The 18,074-nt window shown below is 41.8% G+C and overlaps 1 protein-coding gene across 1 annotated transcript in view; it reads right to left on the bottom strand.

Annotated features, from left to right (window-relative positions):
- Window positions 1-18,074, bottom strand: part of LDLRAD4 (low density lipoprotein receptor class A domain containing 4) — a 285,812-nt gene that overhangs the window by 163,511 nt on the left and 104,227 nt on the right. Inside the window, exon 3 of the mRNA XM_075744505.1 lies at window positions 16,704-17,162. Within this exon, the coding sequence (XP_075600620.1) occupies window positions 16,704-16,743 (40 nt within the window). The 5' untranslated portion in view covers window positions 16,744-17,162. The remainder of the gene's footprint in view (window positions 1-16,703; window positions 17,163-18,074) is intronic.

Below are 18,074 nucleotides of genomic sequence, written 5' to 3'. Positions count from 1 at the left end.
TCAAGTCTTGGCAGGACCGTCGGAGCTAGCAGAAGCCAGTCTCTCGGGCTGTGAGCTGGAGCAAGAGGGGACATTATTTTCCAGCAAAGCCTCCTGTTTGACCGCTGCTCCCCTCTGCATGGGGAAGAGGCAAAAAGCCATACAGCCAGGTTCTCGAGCTACCAGCTGGACCACAACCCCTGAGAGGAGGTGGTGAGTCTTATCCAAAGGATCTTCTCTTTTGGATCAGTCATCAGAAAGAGGTGAGAAAGGTGGCATACGCACAGGGCAGCTGTGAGGGGCTCGGTACTCCTCTTCTGTGTATTGAATCCATTGTGTGCACTGCCGTTGGTCCCAAAAAGGTTCCCATGGCAAAGTCACTAGTGGAGCGTAGGCAAAGCTCTGAGAGGAGCGGGGGATCAGGAGGAAGGAGGTACATTCAAACTGACAGAAAATTGCAAATGCTACGAAGAAGAAAGTGACTTACCTGCTCTAGGAAAATTCCCCTCACAAGGATGCAAAGCTGGATGGTGTGCCCCTGAAGCTAAGGTGATTTGACTGAGGAGCATGAAACCAAGCTTTAAATAGATTGCTTGAATCACGTATGAAAGGCCACAAAATAAATACTTTGGCTACCAGTAAGGTCTGCAGTGAAGTCTCAGGGGATGGGAACGACATAAACTGAAAAGCAAATCGCAGGCTCAACTGCTTCATCGGGGTTTTAGCACAACTCGATTTGAGATTAGGTAGAAGAGTCAGCCCTTCTGGCTATACCCAGACTGAGAAAATGTGAAGGGAGAACTCGGCACAAAGCAAAAGGGCTGAGAGTAACTTTAACGCAGGCAATTCAAAGAAAATAAGGCTATGTGGCCTGAATGGCAAAGGACAAAATTACAAAGTTGTGGTTTACTGTAGACATGGCAGCTAAATCAAGGCAAGCTTTATAAAGACAAGTTATCTTTTAATTGATCAACAGATACAAGTGGAAAAAACAGGCAATGTTTGGAGCACGCAGACCTGTCATTCAGGACCTTTTTCAAAGACCCAAAGAAGGAATTGCAATGCACACAGCTTGTCTATTTTCTCCAACTAAATTAGATGGTCTAATAAAAGAAACTACCACTCCCTATAATTTCTGCCCAATACAGGGATGTATAGCTCAACATGATATATTTCACAGCAAACGGAACAGCTCTTCTCAGTAACGAGAGTACCCATGAGATCATCAGAGATGCAATGTCTTCCAATGTCAGCGTAAGTCATTATGGGGAAACTGAATCTCCAAATATCTAACAATAAAGTCCAGCAGAATAAATCTAAGGATAAACATTACATTTGACACACTATGCAGCCACGCAACTGCTAATACCAATACCTGAACTCTAAATCATATGTAATTTACCCTTCATGACACCTACAACTGTAGGTCAGGAGCAGATGCAGAGCTGCTAAGAAAGTAATCATTCCAAATTTCAAGTACATTGTCATAGGTAGTAAAATCCAGAGTCATCTTTTTTCCCAGGGAAATCACCCTCAGACAAAGCAACTAAGTGTTATTACTACTGAGAACAGAAAAACAAATCTACATCACATCTTCAGATTGATAATCATCATACCTTTTCTGATCAGCTTTATTTTAGCCTTTGCTCCTTCAATTTTTCTTTTTTAATATCTTATTCTAATATAAAACTATTTGCTGTTTTAAGGATGCAGTTTCAGTTGTCCTTAATTCCTCCCAATATACAAACTCTGACAGCTAAGCTTAACCAATCATTACCTGTTCAGAATATAGAAATCTAATGACAGGTGTTATGACCCCTGTAACTTCTTATGGGGTCTACTTCTGTTGTAAAACTTGACAGAAGAAAAAAACTGAGCAGTATGCCTTTCAACAAAGCTGCAGATCAAACCGAAAGTAACGGAGACAGAAAAGGAAAAGAGAGGGTTTACTGTCTCACTTCACACTAAACAATTTAGTCATTCATAATCAACAAAGACAACAGTGGCAGGGAAGAATATCATCAATACATTAGAACATCTGCACATTCGTGAGAAAATATATACATTTATTTTCATAGTGCACCAGAGCAGTAATGTATCTTCCCATTGTACTAAAGGCATATCTGATTCTTTTTAACATTATGAGACTTGAAATACTCCTTTCTAAATGAACTGGACATATTATTTAATTTTGTCTCTTCTGGTAGATGCATTTAGCAAAACTAAGCATTCTTAACAACTGTTCAAGCGTTATTAAAATGGGATCTCTTGTACCATTTATACAAAGATTACTTTGTTCTTTATTTAATTGCTAATTTCCAAAGAATAATCTTGAAAGATTCAAGTACAATAAAAGCATATATGCTGCAGCAGGATACACAAATATTTGACACATTAGTCTCACAGTTTAAGTTGCACTTTTTAAACCTCATAACAATCGTAAGATATTAACAATATTAGACAATGTTAATCAATAAAAGAATTTTTAAGGTTATAATTTTGGAATGCCTTTGTTAAATGGTTTCTACTTTTATATCTCAAGGATTACTGCTCCACTCAATTTAACGATTCATTATTACCACTGAGGTAAAAAGAATACGTGAGGTTAACAGCTACAGCTATTAGCTGTAACCTAACCATCATTACACTGTGTAATTGATCTATTTTCTTCAAGAATAAAATTCAGAAAAAGAGAATTACTATTAGCGTCTCTATAAAAAAATACAGAAAGCCTGAGGGCAAATGCGTGGGATAATAGCAAAGACAAGAGGAAGGAAAATGGGAGTGCACCAAAAGTTTATTTATAAATATCTGGGAACTAATTTCTTGGCATCGTGTAATGTCTACACAGTCTCACTTGATCTAACTTTTAGAGAGTGGTCCTATATTTAAAAACAGAATAACCAGGAATCAGCACACTAGGCTCATGATACTCTTCTCAAAAATGAGTATAGCTCCTTCCCAGTTGAAACTGTTTCAAGACTGTTGGTTTAAGGATAAGATTTCCAGAGTTTGTTCTCTGTACAAGTACTTAAAGGTTTTTCTAACCCAGTGTTGGCAGAACTTCAGTGTGGTTGTAGTGACAGCAATCACTGTTAAGAGAATCACATTAACCACTGTATGCACATCTAATTTTATCTTCAGCTTTACCTTCTGCACCCATCACATGTCAGGCTTTGATGTCTTTCTTCTGTCTCTCTATGAACACTCTTTCCAGGTGGCAGGCTCAAGAACATATTTTTTTAGGGTGAAATTCTGGAAGTCCACCTCAACTTTAGATACTGTCCCTATGTGTCACTTTTCTTTCCTTATTTCTCTCATTAACACATCCAGTATCCCATTGCCTCTTCATTAGGCCACAGGTACCAAACAGCTGGAAAAAAGCAACTTCACCTTCTCTAGTCTTCTGTTAGCGAGTACTGGCTAATCTGGTGGCAACAAAGCTGTCTTGTGAGCTGAACCACAGTGCCACGAATGGGGACAGCTAGGGGATTTCGTTCACAATCACAACACTGATTGACAGCAAAATGCTAATACAGCAACAGCCAATTTCACTTGCATGAGAATTTTCTCCCCATGTCCATGACTGGTTTTAACACTGTTTTGCTTATGTAGCAGAAGATGGCCCTTAGCAAAATGAAGAATCTTGAATGCTTATTTAAGGATTTCCTGGAGGGGAAGGGCCTGAATACTTGTGGGTTTTGGTATCTTGTTTGTTTGCTTTCCAAACAGACCACTAGTTGTAGTATGAAATATGATCTTCCGACAAAACTTGCTTTTTTTTCCTTCAGAGAAAGCAAGTTACATAAAGAACAGTCCTTTCTCTCTTCAGGCTCTTCAAAATACGTCTTAAGACACCATGTAAGTCTGATCCATACGCGTATAAAGCAACCAAGCAATGAGCCTGCCTACATTACATTAATGAACATCATATTTTGCACTTAAAGAACCTTGAAAAAGAAGTGAAACTAACATGGACAGCTTTATTTGTATTCATTGCACTAAATTTTGTCCCCATAAATTTCAATAATCCTACTCTCTAGTTGGCAATTCAATTTTTAAGCCCTTAAGTAATATTCCATACCCTTCAAGCAGTCTTGTATCCCAGCATCCCCTTCTTCCCAATGCACAATTAATACTTGCAGATGAGAAGGGTTGTTTGTGTCACACATTTTATGGGCAGCTGTAATTCTTCCTCAGAGAAATTCTTTCCAGCAATGCTGGCATAAAGCAAGCCTCCAGTTTCCACAAGAAATCCTACTGACTTATGTTCTTCTCCTCGTGGCAGCAAGTAAAAAGAATAAAGATTCAACAGAGGAAATACGAGAAAATAGTGCAGCAGGTATACTGCTGGCTTGGAGACAAAAATAAATATGGTGGCGATAATCTTTCTCTTCACAGTAGGTTCAGATTCAGAGGCTGTAGCTTTAGTTCTCGGGTCTGCCAAGCTTTCTAGCTCACTCCAGGTCAATACTTCATCTGTGCCTTAGGTGCCTATCTGTAAATGGAGGACAGCAGTACTTTTTCTTTCTGCTTCTATCTTGCCTTTTCTATATGTTGAGATTTCAGAAGTGGCTGACCTTCACTGTTTTGGCACAGCAGGATCCTCATCTCAGTTGAAGGTTCTTTGGTGCAACACTGCTCACTATGAGCAGGAGTCATATCTCTGAGAGAACATTAACTTGTTTATATCAAAAAGTAGCATAATATGGTTTTAAAACAGTAACATACTTGAGAGATTCTACAAAAGCCACTAAGTCAATGCTATGTCCCTTTTTCCATGCATACACTAGAGAAGGCACTGAATAAAAACATCTTCAAGAACCATACTTGTTACCTTTATTGTTGGAGCTTACCCCTATTCCTTTTATTATACAGAAACTCTAACAATTCCTATAAACAGCACTGGCTTGGGCACAAAAATTATGATCTCTAAAGGGGGAAAAAAAAAAGTGCCTTTAGTTCACAGATGCCACCTACACCCTGAGTTAGGAACACTGAAGTTTCTCTGAACTTACTGCTGCATTGTCGTGGCAGGTCACGTGTCTCTTCAAATTCTCGCTCTGAGCAACTGGAAGCAGATATTATCTTGAAAGTATTTCTTTTGAGATAAACAAATCAAGTATAATAAAGCTCAGAAAGGGGAAAAGTGGAGACTCATGCACACACTCCAATTTTTTCGTTTAAATCAAGGACTGACTGAGTACACAGCCAGGCTATGAATCCATCCTCAGCCAGTATAAATTACTGGTTTGTATAGTCTAAGCCTCCAGGATAAACAGACAATTCTTGAACAATTCATATCCAAGCAAGTCTTCCAGGCTTTTCTGAAGCCAGTACCTTGTCCTGGGTCCTCCTCCCACCACCTCAGCATATGTACACCTACAACAGATAGGCATGCAGTGTTGTCAGCAATCAAATGGCATTGAATGATGCTATTTTACCCGCTAACAACAGAAGCGAGCTTATCCTCAGAGGCATGGATTGAAGATGCTGCTTAGATGCTGGCTGTACAGTAGGATTCTTTTTGGGTGTTTTCATCATGAAAAATCCTCATTGTTAACTCCTCACTCCTCAGACAAAGCTTCCATTATTCTTGCCCTTAAATCAGAAGGGTGTGACTTTCTACTGAAGAAAACAAGAAAGCTAAGGACACAAAGAGCCCACAATAGGACAGAAAATTTTAAGAAATAAAATCAAAACATACAATGTATGAAAGAGATACTACTCCATCCGTTCTTCACTGTTAACAGATTGTTAATCCCGGCATGAGAGAGTGTGGAAACAGACCCGTGGTTGTGAAGAGCAGGGACAGTGCCACCGCTTGCCACCCGCACACAGATACACCCACGCAAACCCCTAGGAAACACGTCTTGATGGTTTTCAAAGAAAGCTTAGGGATTCAGCTGCCCAAACTACTGGGTAAGTTTTATAATCAAATTAGAATGGGGTGACTACCGGAAAGGACTTGACTATGATACAGAGGAATTTTGTTTCGATATCAAACCCCAAGTTTCTGGGCTCCAGATACTGTCAAAGCCCACCTGCCTGAAAGCCCCCTTGAGCAGTTTCCCAGCCTGACACAAACACAGCTTTGGAAAAGATGGATCTCAGAAAGCAGCAGTGTTATTACAGATGGATCAGAGTATTGTGTCATATTCTCTTCCAGGGAGAGGAGTATGTTTGGGTGTTTGTAAGAGGCTGGCAGGGCTTGAAGGCTACATGCTATTAGCAAGTAACGATCCTACTAGAAACCGAACATTCTGCTTATTCACTGTTGCTGAGGGCTGAGTAGGAATTAAAGAGGGTGGGAGTATCCCTCCAGAAAGGGTTTGGAGCAGGGGTTGGGCAGTCCCCGGGGAGAAAACCTGGGAGAGGCGCTGCGTGGGGTGCGTGCTTGGGCGGATCCAGGTTGCTCCATAAGGAAGTGATTCTGTGAGGAAAGCCAAGCCCCAGGATGGGAGATGTAGCCGATACAGCCGCCGGAACGTGTGCGTTCATAGAAAGGCTCAGAGGAAGGACTGTGTCCACCCACAAGAAGCTTTACTCTGAACAAAAACCAAACCAAACAACAACAAAATAAATGCCTGACAAGTAAATTAATCCCCATGCATCCTGGCCTCTTTTCCTAAAAGGGTGTAAATAACAGAGACGTAAATGTAGCATTGAAATCTGTATACATGGTATTACCTTCTCCTCAGTAACTTTGAGGCTGTTTCACCACAACATTTATCCTGCAACGTCAAATATTTTCACTTCTCTGTTTACCCAAACTGCAAGTTCTGATTTGTAAAGGCACTGCTACAGCATACAACAAAGAAACGTAACATTTATTTATACTATTTATTTTATGGTAAAATAAAATTGATAGAAAATCAAGTCAAACGGCCTGCTTGACATTACAGAAAAACCAAGCATTGAACCAAAACTTCACCTCACGCTGTTCACTCAAAACCCCACCGCCTGGAGCTGAACGCATAGGAACATCCTGCACCGTTTTTACACAAATAAAATTAGGTTTGGGCTAATATTGCCACGGTACCTCCTCAGCTTCCAAAAGAGCACAGTCAAGTCCTTCAGCAGCTTTTGCATGGATTGGGGTTTTATGCTGTTTCTTTCACCGCTTTTAAGCGTGTAAGGAAAGGCATTTCCAGCCCGCCTCACACCGGAGTGCTGAGGTGAGGTGGCAGCATCGTTCCCGCCGCCGGCCCGGCACCTCGGGGCTCCGGGGGGGGCAGCCCGCCCTCGCCCTCCTCTTCCCCCGCCACGGGTTATGTGGTGCCGGATGACACGCAGCTGATGGGTCTGTTAGATAGGAGTGCGTGTTCCTGCCCTGGATGTCTGGCCACCCTCAACAGCCGCAGCCGAAGGTTTGTTTTCTGCCTGAAGCCCCACCAGTGGGAGCGTTACCTTCAGCTTGCAAGGGGCCCTTTCAGCTGCAAAAATACCTTCGGCCAGCCACGGGCATGGCCCGAAGGCCATATACCACCTCTTCTCTTAAAAAAAAAAAAAAAAAGGAAAAAAAAGAAAAAAGGCTACTTAACTAATGAGAAAGGATTAAGAGAAAACATACACTGCCAACTTAACAACCAATTTTCACCCCTTTTTATTTTCCAGGTTTTACTTGAGGGACTATGGATTCATTTTGTCCATTCAAAAAGTCTGCCTTTTTATTATGATTAAACACTGAAATGTAGCATATTTACAGCTAAATTTATTGTTGCATTCAGTCTGGAATTGGCCATTTGGCTGATTAAGTTGTATCATGCGAAGGCAGCGTGACACGTACTATTAAGAAATAAGAAATGGCAGATGGGCATTTCCAAAGAAGCATCAGCTTTGCAAACGGTAACGCTACAGCTGAATATCGTCTACTAAAAATGGTTCTCAAAGGATTCCAGGTTCAACATCCTCCATGAACAGGCTAGAGCATTCCCTCCCATGACTTTGGGAAGAAGTTTGCCATTTCCAGCAATGCACTACTTCATAAAATAATTTTAATCATAGCCTTGGCCATGATGTTTCTCTAAATTTGAACCATCTTTTGCACTGGCCTGCACAATTCAACAGCCTTTCATTTGGGCTCTGGAATAACTGTCATAAGAACAAGTGGACCATGCACATATAGCCAAGACTACACCTAGACTGAAAATTAAAGGACTTTTAAATGGGATTTAAATTAACTTAATGAAAATTAATCAAAATTTAATTTAAAATTAAAAATTGAAAGAAAATCCTTCCAGATCAGAGTAATAACTTTAGGATGGAGCTTGATAGGAATGGCATTACATGATGCGGTAGCCTGCAATATCAAGGGCCTGAATGCCAGCTCTGTGGCGGATCCTTTTCCAAGTCCAGTGTCTCTCAAGGTGTTTCACAAGACATCACACCATGGCATTTCCTCAGGAGTCCTCTTGGCTGCTTTTCTGCCTTTTTCTGCCTCCACATGCACTGAGCTCCAGGTGGCTTCACAAAGCAAGGCAATCTTCTGGAAGTGACTGCCACCCAAATTCTCCCATTCTTCCCCTTAGGAAGAGGAAAAGGATGTCGTACTTCCATGAAACGAGTGAACAGGCAAGGAGGTCTGCTACTCCAGTGAAATAAAAATTTGAAGGAGAAACATTGAAAATATTACATCCTTGGCCTGTGAGAAATGCCCCTCTATTTGCATAAGGACTGCCACAGTTCAATTAGCAGAGGCAGTATCTGTTCAGTTACAGATTAAACAGTCCTTCAAATAGACGTTCGAAGGGAACTATCTGTTTTCTTGAGGTGAAAGGAAAGACAGAAGAAAACACAATGTTTCACTTACAGAAAGTTTGTGATCAAAACTTAAAAGCTGACCTCCCGGATCTGAAGAGTGACCTAAAGCAAAAAGCACTGCTGTTCTAATCACTGATCTTAAGGACAGCAGAGGAACTGGGTTGTGACCAAAAGGTATCACTCTCATATGGCACCTCCGCTTGTGAATTGATTTTCACATTTTCTCACTCTCCTGTAATTCTATTAAAGCATTTAACCCTGAAGAGCAGACTTCCAAGCTATGCATTACTATACTTAAAACAGTTTTCACCAAATGCTACTCATTGAGTGTAACGTATTTAGATAGCAAACTCTTAGACAGTGAGGTTATATTTTCTTCTGTGTATTTTTGCTGAGGATACTATCTGTACTCCAAAAATTGCACACTCTAAATAAAATATCTAAGGGAATACAATGGAATGCGATCTGTTACTATCTGTGTGCTGAGTAAGGGGCATTGCAAAAAGCAATCTCTTTATCCCAGGAACTAAGAGACAGTAAGAGTTGTCTGTGGGTGACATAGTAACCTTGAAAATTCATAAAATAAGAATGCATTTCTTAAGAAAATTGCAGAGATTTTAGGAAGGCCAGAGCAGCTTCAAGAGGCAGATGAAAACAAAACTGGAACAGAGTGGGGGTGAGAACGCTCTGCTAGATATTCAAGTTGTATTTTTTAAATGAAATGTTTATCTGTAATTGAAAATCATGCAAATAATGACAGGAGCAATGTGGGAGACCTGTGTTGATGTATAAATGAGTTTTCAACTGCTTTTAATATTAATTACATTATATACTTATTAGAAGACATTTCAAACCTGTTTTGCTGTTTTACATTGAGCCTCAATTATAATTCCAAGGAAGAAGGCCACCTTCAGCATCAGATACATAATTTATTTATTTGATGTTAAGTAAATTGCACACAGTTTTATTAATAATAAAGAAGACAATCTCAAAGGGCAGTTGCTTTGGCTTTGCCCTACTTTGATTATTCTTAATAATTACCTTTTAAATATGCTTACTATCTAAGAGTGGTAAAAGCTTTTCTTAAAATACTTGCATACTGTGAAACAGAAGAATGGATGCAGTATCTCTGTAACATTAAAATATTTCTATACAAATTGCACAGACACAGAAACACATGTCACAACCCCCAAAAATAAGATGTTTAAAGAAGAAAGCCAGGCTAGAAGGAATGCAACAGAGCAATACTCCAGCAAAAAGAGAGCCAAGACTTTAAACACGTAAGATTCTTGATCTATCCTTTATCAATTATTCCAGGAGCTCAACAGAATCTACTTAAACACTGAGAAGACAGTATCGCAGGTGGGTTACTAACTTTTAAAATGTACATTTATTATCCAGGGAACCAGCAATAATAAAATCACAGAAAAGTTAAGGCTGGAAGTGCTCTCATGAAGTCCGTTCCCCTGCCCCAGGGCAAGATCAACTGCACATAAACCACTCCTGACAGATATTTGTCTAACTTGTTCTTAAAAAACCTTCAGTGACGGAGACTGTGCAACGTCCCTAGGCAATGGGCTGCAGTCCTTAACTATCCTTACCATTAGAAAGATTTTCCTAACGTCTAACCTCAATCTCCCCACCACAGTAAGCTTGTCTGTTACTTCTTGCTCTATCCCCAGCAGAACTGGAAAACAGTTTCTATTACCTTCCTCTTTACATGAAATTTCCATATACTTTTAAATGGTTATCACATCTTCCCTCACTCTTCCATTCTCTAAACGAGTAATGGCCAACTGGGTCATATGCAATCTGCTGGAGCAATTTATCTGGTCTCCCATGTAATCCCCTCAAGGAGCCTCTCTATTCTGGAACTACCACCCCCATGCCAAAGACATCTCCACCCAATACGCCAGCAGTTAAGCAAAACAAGATGCGAGGAGAGAAGCCAAACTGAGCGGCAGGCTCTCAGCTCAGTTTCCTGCAAAGAAAGGTCCCACACAAACTAGCAGAAGTCACCGTGGAAGAGATGTGAGATGGGGAAAGGTACTCACTCCAGAGAAGGGCAGATGAGGAGAGGAAGGGCTGAGTCTAGAAAAGAAGGGAAGAGGCTTTTAGACAACCTCGAATTAAGTTGTAGTGAGTTGGTCTGGAAGGGGGAGAGGTCTGGAAACAAAAGAAGGTGAAGGAAAGCAGCGAAAAGCAGGAAGATTACCAAAAGGGTAGGAAGACTGGAAGAGAAGTGAGCCCAGATGTACAAACAGGGAGGGATGGAGGAGCCTCAGTACAGAGAGAGGGGACCTGGGCACCAGTGAGGGAAGAGGCAGAAGAGGCAGAGAAAGGCTGGCAAAACATGAAACACAGGACAAGAAATGCAACAGAAGTCCTGAGTGCCAGGGCGATACAGAGCAGAGGTAGGGGCACTGGAGAATCCCCACCAAGCTGCATCCCTATGAGCATGAAGATCTCCTAACAGATGAGTTTGGTTTCTCTGCTAAAGCAGGGCCTGGGGGAGTGTCAGCTAAGCTGAGGAGTTGCTCCTTGGGAGTAACTTGGCATCTCTGGATATGGCCCAAGGTCAAGTTTCGGCAACAATGCAGGGGGTTATGGAAAGATTTGAGGGTGCCATCACTTCCACAGGAAAAGGTATGAGGAAGAAGATATGAAGCTATGACAGAATGGGATCAGAAGGTGACAGGAAAAGTCAGTGCTAGACTGAAGGGCAGGGGCCCACTAAACAGAGCAACCTCTTAACTATTTATTCTGGTTTCCATAGTGCCAGAGCTAATAATCCCTCTAACAGTGCTGAGGGTCACAGGGCAGGAATGCCTCCGAGTCAGCCCAGGTCTGACAGAGCTTGTGCTGAGATGGAGCTAATAAAATCCTGATGGACCTAACCTGACCTTGCAAGGTCAGGAGGCTTCATACACTGATTCGTAATCCATCTCATACTGTTCCCCTTATCCTCTGACCATCCTGGATGTCCCTGTGCTACACACTCCCCAATGATGGAGAGCTGATTTCAGAATCACACTGTTCTCCTACACCAGCACTGGTGAAGAAAGTAGCTAATTTAAAAAAATAGACCTTGGCTGTCCAGGATCCCCACCACTGCTACCCTAGCACTGGTGCAGCACTGAGAGAGGCCAAGGCAGAAGGTGTAGTACTTCATGGCAGCTAAGAAGCATGCAAGCGAGGTGGTCCTTCTGACCATCACACCAAAGCGCCGCTGTATCACGGCCACATCTTGCCATGTAGCCTAGTGCATTAGACACATGCCCTGGCACAAATCCCCACTGCTTCGTGGGAACCTAGGAAAAACATCTTCAGAAAGTTTGAGAATTACTGCTCTAGTCTGAAAAAGACTGTTTTTTTCAGTTCTAAAGGGTCATGTTGTCTAGACCTCTGGCCTTTCCTTTTGCTCTTCTCTGGATGCTTCCAACGGGCCCAAAGAACGCTTCTCAGAGCAGAAGTAGTACACCAGCCACACAAATGCCAAGTAGAGTCAAAAAATTATTTTGTATGTCTCACATGCAGACTCCTGTCCATATATTCTAGCATAACATTTATGGCATAGTATTGTTGATTCATAGCCATTTTCTGAACTCTTGCAACTGCCCATGTGTTTTCCACAGACCTGCAGCCTCACTACATTTTGATTTGCACAGCTGATTATTCCTGCCCAACCACAATTTAGAACTTGTCCTTGATGAACTGCATCATATTTATTTTAGATCAGTTCTCCAATATACCACATTAATTTTGAATTCTAATCCTGTGCTCAGGGGGTTTACATCCTCTCCCTTGTTGGTGTCATCTGGAAATTTTACATGCAGATTCTATCATCTAAGTCATTAATTAAAATATTGAATATTTTCAAGCAATCCAGGGCAGAATCCCGCTTGAGATATCCATCTAGTTTGACTACGAATCACTAGTACTTATTCTGAGAACAACTTTCCAGCCAACTGTGTACCGATCTTGTAGCCCATATTACCACCTTGTTTATGAAAGAGTGAAAAGCCTTCCAAAAATCAAGATATACTATTTCTCTCCTTACAGGGAAAACAGGCTCCACTGACAAGGTACCTTCTGGGAAAAAACCCATGCAAATTCACTTATATTATTATTATCTACAGGCTATTTATTAAAAAAAAATCCGTTGATTATTCAATTCAAACTTTTTTTCCCACAAATTTAAGATAAGATATCTACTCCAAAGGGGAAAAGGGAGGACCCAGGAAAGTTTACATGTAGATGCAGTGTTTGCTCTTTTCACAGCTTTTTTGAATCTAGACTGTCCTCCAAATGTTCTCCAGTGTAACCACTAATTGCTCAGACGTTGCTTCAGCTATTTCATCCTATGCTGCAGAGCTAGTTTTAATAAGCTCCAGCTTGTTCTAAAATACCTATTATCCTATCGCATTAGTTTATAATCAGTTCTGTTCCTGCTGTAGTTGGAATTCTTACCCTTCTCAAGGTAGCAGTCCTTTTCATGGCACCTGATTACAGGTTGCCCTTTAAGGCAAAGAATGATGCAAAAAATGTCATGAACTACTTGGTTCTCTCTGCACTATCAGATCATGAGCTTTGTCATTCCCTTTCAACTAGTAGTCCAGAAACTGTCTTCCTCTTACTACTATTGAGAACACAGCATGTTTCCTTGTTACTGTGTCCTTATTAGTTGCATTTTGTTTTGTGCCACGGCCTACCTGATTTGGCCCTTGCATTCTTCTTATGTTCTCTTACACTCATCTCTAGTAAGATAGCTAGTTTCCACTTTCTCTCTGAGTCCTCAATTTTCAGATCATGCAATTTTGTCTTTTCTTAGTCTTTTTTATTGGGGCATCTTTTATTCGTGCTTTTAATATTCTTCATTGTGACTGGAAAATAAAAAGTTAATTCCTTTAGAAATTGCCAGCCTTCCTGAATTTCTTAGGTGTGTTTCCCAAGAAATGTTACCTATCAGTTCTATGACCTGAATGCAATCTAGTTTCTTGCATACTATTGCTTTTACTCTCAAGTTCTCTGTTCTCATGTTCTGAAGAGTGATAAGCTCACTCTTTCATGATTGCTATCACTCAAATTGCCTTTTACCATCATAGGCTCAGCCATCTCTTTCCTAATCAAGCCTAGGAGCGCTTCCCTTCCATTACTTTTTCTACATTCGGTAATCCTGAACCTATTATACTTGCATGATCTACTGAAATCAGTATTTAGCCATAAAGTGAAAAAACTCTAACCATAAGCTACTCTATGGTAATACACGATAAAGTCATTGGATGAGCCCATCTCTTGGAACAAGAGCCATCTGCAAAAAAGGGCAGCTTTGGCATCTGTGCCAGTAAAATGAGCGTACAGACAAGATCAAAGTATCTCCTAGCCTTAACTGTAAGCCTTTCCAGGTCACAGCGATTAGCAAGGTGGAAAGGACGTTTATGAAATACTCCAAAGGTGGCTACACGGAGGCATCGTCCTCCCAGGCTTCTTTTGCCAGCGCTCTGTTCAGTTGTAAATTGAAATTACTCCGATTGTTGCAATAGCTGCAATCACTTAACATGGCTAGATTCAGTGTTGACACTGCACAGGTTTCAGATATCAAAGCTTTTTCTGGACAAATTAGCTCCCTTCTGCATGTATTCATGCCCCCTGTCCCACTAGCAGCTACTGTTTTCTCCTACAGCCAAACTGGTATTCCATTAAAACAAAAGGAGCAGCATAGCGAGGATTGCAGGAGCAACCTGCCATTACACTTTTATTGCAAGTCTTAAATTAGCATAACACAGTCTAATGAATTTCTCTAAGAAATACATACCTACCCACTGTTTACTGTTGAATGCATTATATAAATCTAACAAGGAACAAGAAAGATCTCCAAAAAGCAAATATGGATATCAATTTAATACAAGTTGGAAGAAACAGAAGTCCTTGCCTTTAATGACATTTCAGCCTGTTTCCTTTACAAGTCTCCTGAATGTATGGTGCAACTTAAATCAATGTTTAACAATTCTTTAGTACAGTTACCAAGATTTGAAAATGTTTATTAACATCTTTACCTGAGGACAACTCCAAAAGAATATAAGAATTCCTTACGACAGACCAAGCAACCTTCACACTGTGAGTCTCCAGAATAGGTCTGAATCTTCTGGGTTGTCACCACAATCTGACTGTTGTCCTGGGCCTCTGGGGACCCCAGTTTAAACTCCTTGAATTTTATGCAGCACTTTTTGCCAGGTCTCTTCTACCCAGCAGCAGTCATGAGGTTACCAGCTTTCTGACACCCACTGCCCAAGCACCCTGATCACAGTGCCAAGAGCCCTTACCTTCCGGGAGCTAAGGGATAGCAGGTGCTGTGGCAGAAGAGCATAAAGCTGGAAAGAAAATAATATCGTATCGCAAGGGTGCTAAAGGCAGTAAGGTTTTCAGCAAAGGAGAGAGCCACAGAAGGCAGGGCAGGTAGGGAAGAGAACAGATAACCACAGAGTAGGAATTCTGGTGGAGAGCAAGGGAGAGGCAAAAGCTCCTAGGAATGAGCTGAGGGCTGGCAGAGAGCAGCGAGGAGGAAGATGCATGAGCAGGACAAGAAGGGCAGCGGGGAGCTGTAGGAGAGTGCTGCTGGCCAGGCAGAGGCAGGAGGGCCCTGCGGTGGTCCCAGGCTTCACATCTCCCATCAGCACTGGACCACATGTGGAGAAAAGCCTCCTGTTTCCTCTCCTTCAAGACACGTCTCACTGACACGCATGGAAACAGTGTTGTAAATCAAAGCAACGCGACGCAATGGAGACAGTTCAGAACTGGTACTGCTCCAAATCGATGTGCCAGTGCGGACAGCCGGACACAGAGCTGCCACCCCACTGCAGCCAGAGGGGTGGGACCAGCCTCTGAGGGTAGAACTGCTTTGGGAAAGGACAAAGGGGGAGCCTGCCCACAGCGAAACGAACAGTTTTGTTGTTCCTTCCTGGGAAGAGCTCCTAGAACAGCAGGCAGCCCGGGGTAAAGCAGCCCAAGACAGAATGTAATCTTCCCATACATACAAACCACAATCCAGTAACCTTCTAAAGGCAAAAACTTTAAATTGGAAAAATAAACGTCTTGCACATCACTAATTTTCACTATGATACTAATCCATTATCTAGATCCACTAAAGCAAGAGGAATAGCCAGTTGATTTTCTACCCATTTCTTGCAGGGTCTCAGCTGGCCGGCAGATGTGGAACCAAAGCAGCAGGATCTTCTGATCCCATTTCCTTCTCCCACCTCTCAAATCAGAAACTAGTCCAGACAGGGAAAGCACTGTATGAACTCCAGTGGATTTTACACTAGAGGGAGCTTTCCTCAGAGAGAGACATCACCTTGGCATCCTCCTTCTCATTACGTTATTTTCAATGTATCTACAGGGAAATACACTGGACTTGGGTGAAACATTTACCATTTAAACCCTCCGGTTTTGCCAGTTCAAGCACTGCAGCAGGTCAATGGTGCAGGGCAGACGGGAGTACAAGGAGAAGCTAGCTGGCAAGTTCTGCCCAGAGATGCGCTCTGGCTGATGAGATAAAGCTCAACACTGACATGTCGCTGAGAAGCCTCCTGATACAAACCGTGTCCATCCTGTGCCCTCGCCAAACTCCCGTGTTGAACACAAGAGCAACTTAATAGACTACATTTTATACTGGTCCAGGAGGCCACTCATTGTTAAGGTGTTAATAAGTACTTTACCGAGGAAAGCTGAGACACACCATCCCTAAGGCTTGTGGCCAGCCGCTTCATAGGGCCTGAAATACAGCTGTGTTACTCACTACTAATGTACGTATTTAACCGTTCCTCAAGTGAACTGTTTTAAAATATTATTTAAACTGAAAGTACTACAAGGCACCAATGACAGCCAGGACCTATTCACTTTATTTTCTAAATTCCAGTGAACTGTCCCAAAACTATGAGCTGAACTAGAACAGAAGTCCTTACCTGTGAAAGCATTTGTGGCCTGAAAACCAGCTTCCTGCATACTGCTCTCCCAGCAAAGCTTGAGATTCCCGTCTTAACCTGTCCTTACTGGAGACAACTTCTGAACTTGGAGCTGTCAAGTCACTTCCATCTTAGCTCGTCAGAGTCCATTTCTCTTTCCATTCCTGTATTTGGCACCATCCAGTTCCCACCTGATCCCAGGTCTTTTGATCCGTAGGCGGAGGGGATCTGCACTGAACCTAAGTAGGAAGCGTTGGACAGTACCATCAACCAGCCAGCCAGAGGATTTGGGCCATGATGAATGTGGAAGTGAAGCAAATCGCCTGCCAAGACTTTATTTCCCTTTTACAATTAAGTTCTAATCCTCTGTTCATCCAGCACCATTTTTTCAGGTCTCGGCCAATGATGATGTTCAATTGTCTCTCCTCTCTTGTGTTCCTCTCCCCTCAGGCACGCTCACTGAGAAATTAAAAGAGAAGAGATTATGTTTCCTGATGACCTGTAGCAACACTAAAATTAACAGACTCCAGGGAACAAAAATCCAAAACACATTATCAGGGATTGATTGTACACATTAAAGGAGATCTTCAGAAGGCAAATATTGTGATTTTGCTGAGATGCAAAGTGTGACCACACAGCTCTTTGAAGTGCAAAGAGGAACAGTGCTGAGGGTGTCATATGCATCTCTGAGAACATGATATGATTTACATTTCAAAAGCCATATTTAGCAGAGATTGGGGCAGCAATACAATAACAAAATTGCAGTTAAAAGGGAAAAGGAAAAATACTCAAGGCTCTCAAGTCTAGTCTATTCAAAACCACAGTGAGATTATTAGCATTTCATATAGCTGCTTCCCTTCTTTCCTGGAGCAGGAAAAGAGCGCGCTGTCTGCCGACAGTATATATGCCGTTCTAACAGTCTTCTGAGGTTAAAAACCTTTGTATGTCTTGCTGTCAATTATCTATTTAAAATCCCAATTGTAACACAGATGATGCAATTCGGATGTTTTCAGACATTCGGTAAAGTTAAAAACACCCACAGGCTATACAAGAGAAAGGTGGTTAAGTTTTTCTTGATACTACTACTTCTGCACAGCATGGATATCTGCAGCTCATTGAAAACTAAAGCTGTTGTACATCCGGCTTTTAAAAACCAGGATACATTTACTTTTATGGGGTGAAGGCGAACAGCAGACAGGTACATGCTCAGGGAGAAGACTATTTTAGAAAACAAGAAGAAAAGAGGACTTGGAGGGGAACCCACTCACTCCCCAGCCATCCTGTTCCTCCATGTAACAACGCTTGGTTCACTGTCTCCCAATTCAGTGGCACAGGCAGGCTGAAACTACATCTGTGATGATCTTATGATCT

The sequence above is a fragment of the Balearica regulorum genome, chromosome 2 (assembly GCF_011004875.1).
Source record: "Balearica regulorum gibbericeps isolate bBalReg1 chromosome 2, bBalReg1.pri, whole genome shotgun sequence".
In the NCBI taxonomy this organism is placed as follows: domain Eukaryota; kingdom Metazoa; phylum Chordata; class Aves; order Gruiformes; family Gruidae; genus Balearica; species Balearica regulorum.
The sequence above is the reverse complement of the archived record's forward strand: the minus strand, read 5'-3'. Positions and strand labels throughout refer to the sequence as shown.